An 827-nucleotide genomic window follows, 5' to 3' on the forward strand; every position below is an offset into this window, starting at 1 on the left:
AGTCGGGCCGGGCGGCGCCATCCCGCGGGCTCGGAGGGCGCGCCGCCCGACCCCGAAGTGCTCGCGCATTTCTTCTCTGCCGCAGCAGCGCGAGGCCCAGAACTTCGGGAGCTTCTCTTAAAGCTTTCAGTGTCTCCTGTTCGCTTGCTTCCAGGACCCTCCGGAGCCCACCTGATGGAAGGGGCTAGCCTAGGGGAAGCAGGCAACGACTGCGTGTTAGTAATTTAAAAATGTCCTAGTCCCACAACTCATGCCAGCCAAACCTGCCCTGAAGGCATTCGGAGCAAAATAAATAAATAAATAAATAAATAAAATAAAATAAAATAAAATAAAATAAAATTTCCTAGCCTCTTAAAAATATAAATCTGGTCCTCGTTACAAAGCCGACACAATTTAAATGAGCTGAAAAGCCCCAGAGGCGTGGTGCGCTCCTACTGGAGTTCCCATTGAACTTGAGCGGGTCGCGCTCGGACGCATTTTAAATGGTCTTAGTTTTCGAAAAGTATTCAGAGTGAGCAGTTACACGTATGGCACATTTACGTTATGCGAGTGTAAGTTGTGAAAGGATAAACGATTTGTCCCAGGTCGCTGAGTAAGCCAGTGTCAGCGACTGGGAGGCGAGAACCCAGTGCCTGCGTCTTCGCGACTGGCTCGCAAGTCCCAGTCCACCTCATCGAAGCCTCCCCGGAGCGGCCCCAGCCCACCCAGCACTCCGCAGTGTTTGCTAACACCTGGGCGGTGTGCGTGCCCCGCGCTCTTGCACTGAGTGCTTTCCCAAGATTGGGGATGAGTGAGTGGGACCGCAGCTCCGACCGGGACCCATCGTG

General features: G+C 53.4%; 1 protein-coding gene across 1 annotated transcript in view; it reads right to left on the reverse strand.

The window, feature by feature from the left end:
• The window catches only part of Sypl2 (synaptophysin like 2), a 12,716-nt gene extending 12,647 nt beyond the window's left edge, over positions 1–69 (reverse strand). The window contains exon 1 of the mRNA XM_012515953.2: positions 19–69. Within this exon, the coding sequence (XP_012371407.1) occupies positions 19–69 (51 nt within the window). The remainder of the gene's footprint in view (positions 1–18) is intronic.
• Between the last annotated feature and the right edge of the window lie 758 nt (positions 70–827).

The sequence above is a fragment of the Octodon degus genome, unplaced genomic scaffold (genome assembly GCF_000260255.1).
Source record: "Octodon degus isolate 3935 unplaced genomic scaffold, OctDeg1.0 scaffold00084, whole genome shotgun sequence".
In the NCBI taxonomy this organism is placed as follows: Eukaryota; Metazoa; Chordata; class Mammalia; order Rodentia; family Octodontidae; genus Octodon; species Octodon degus.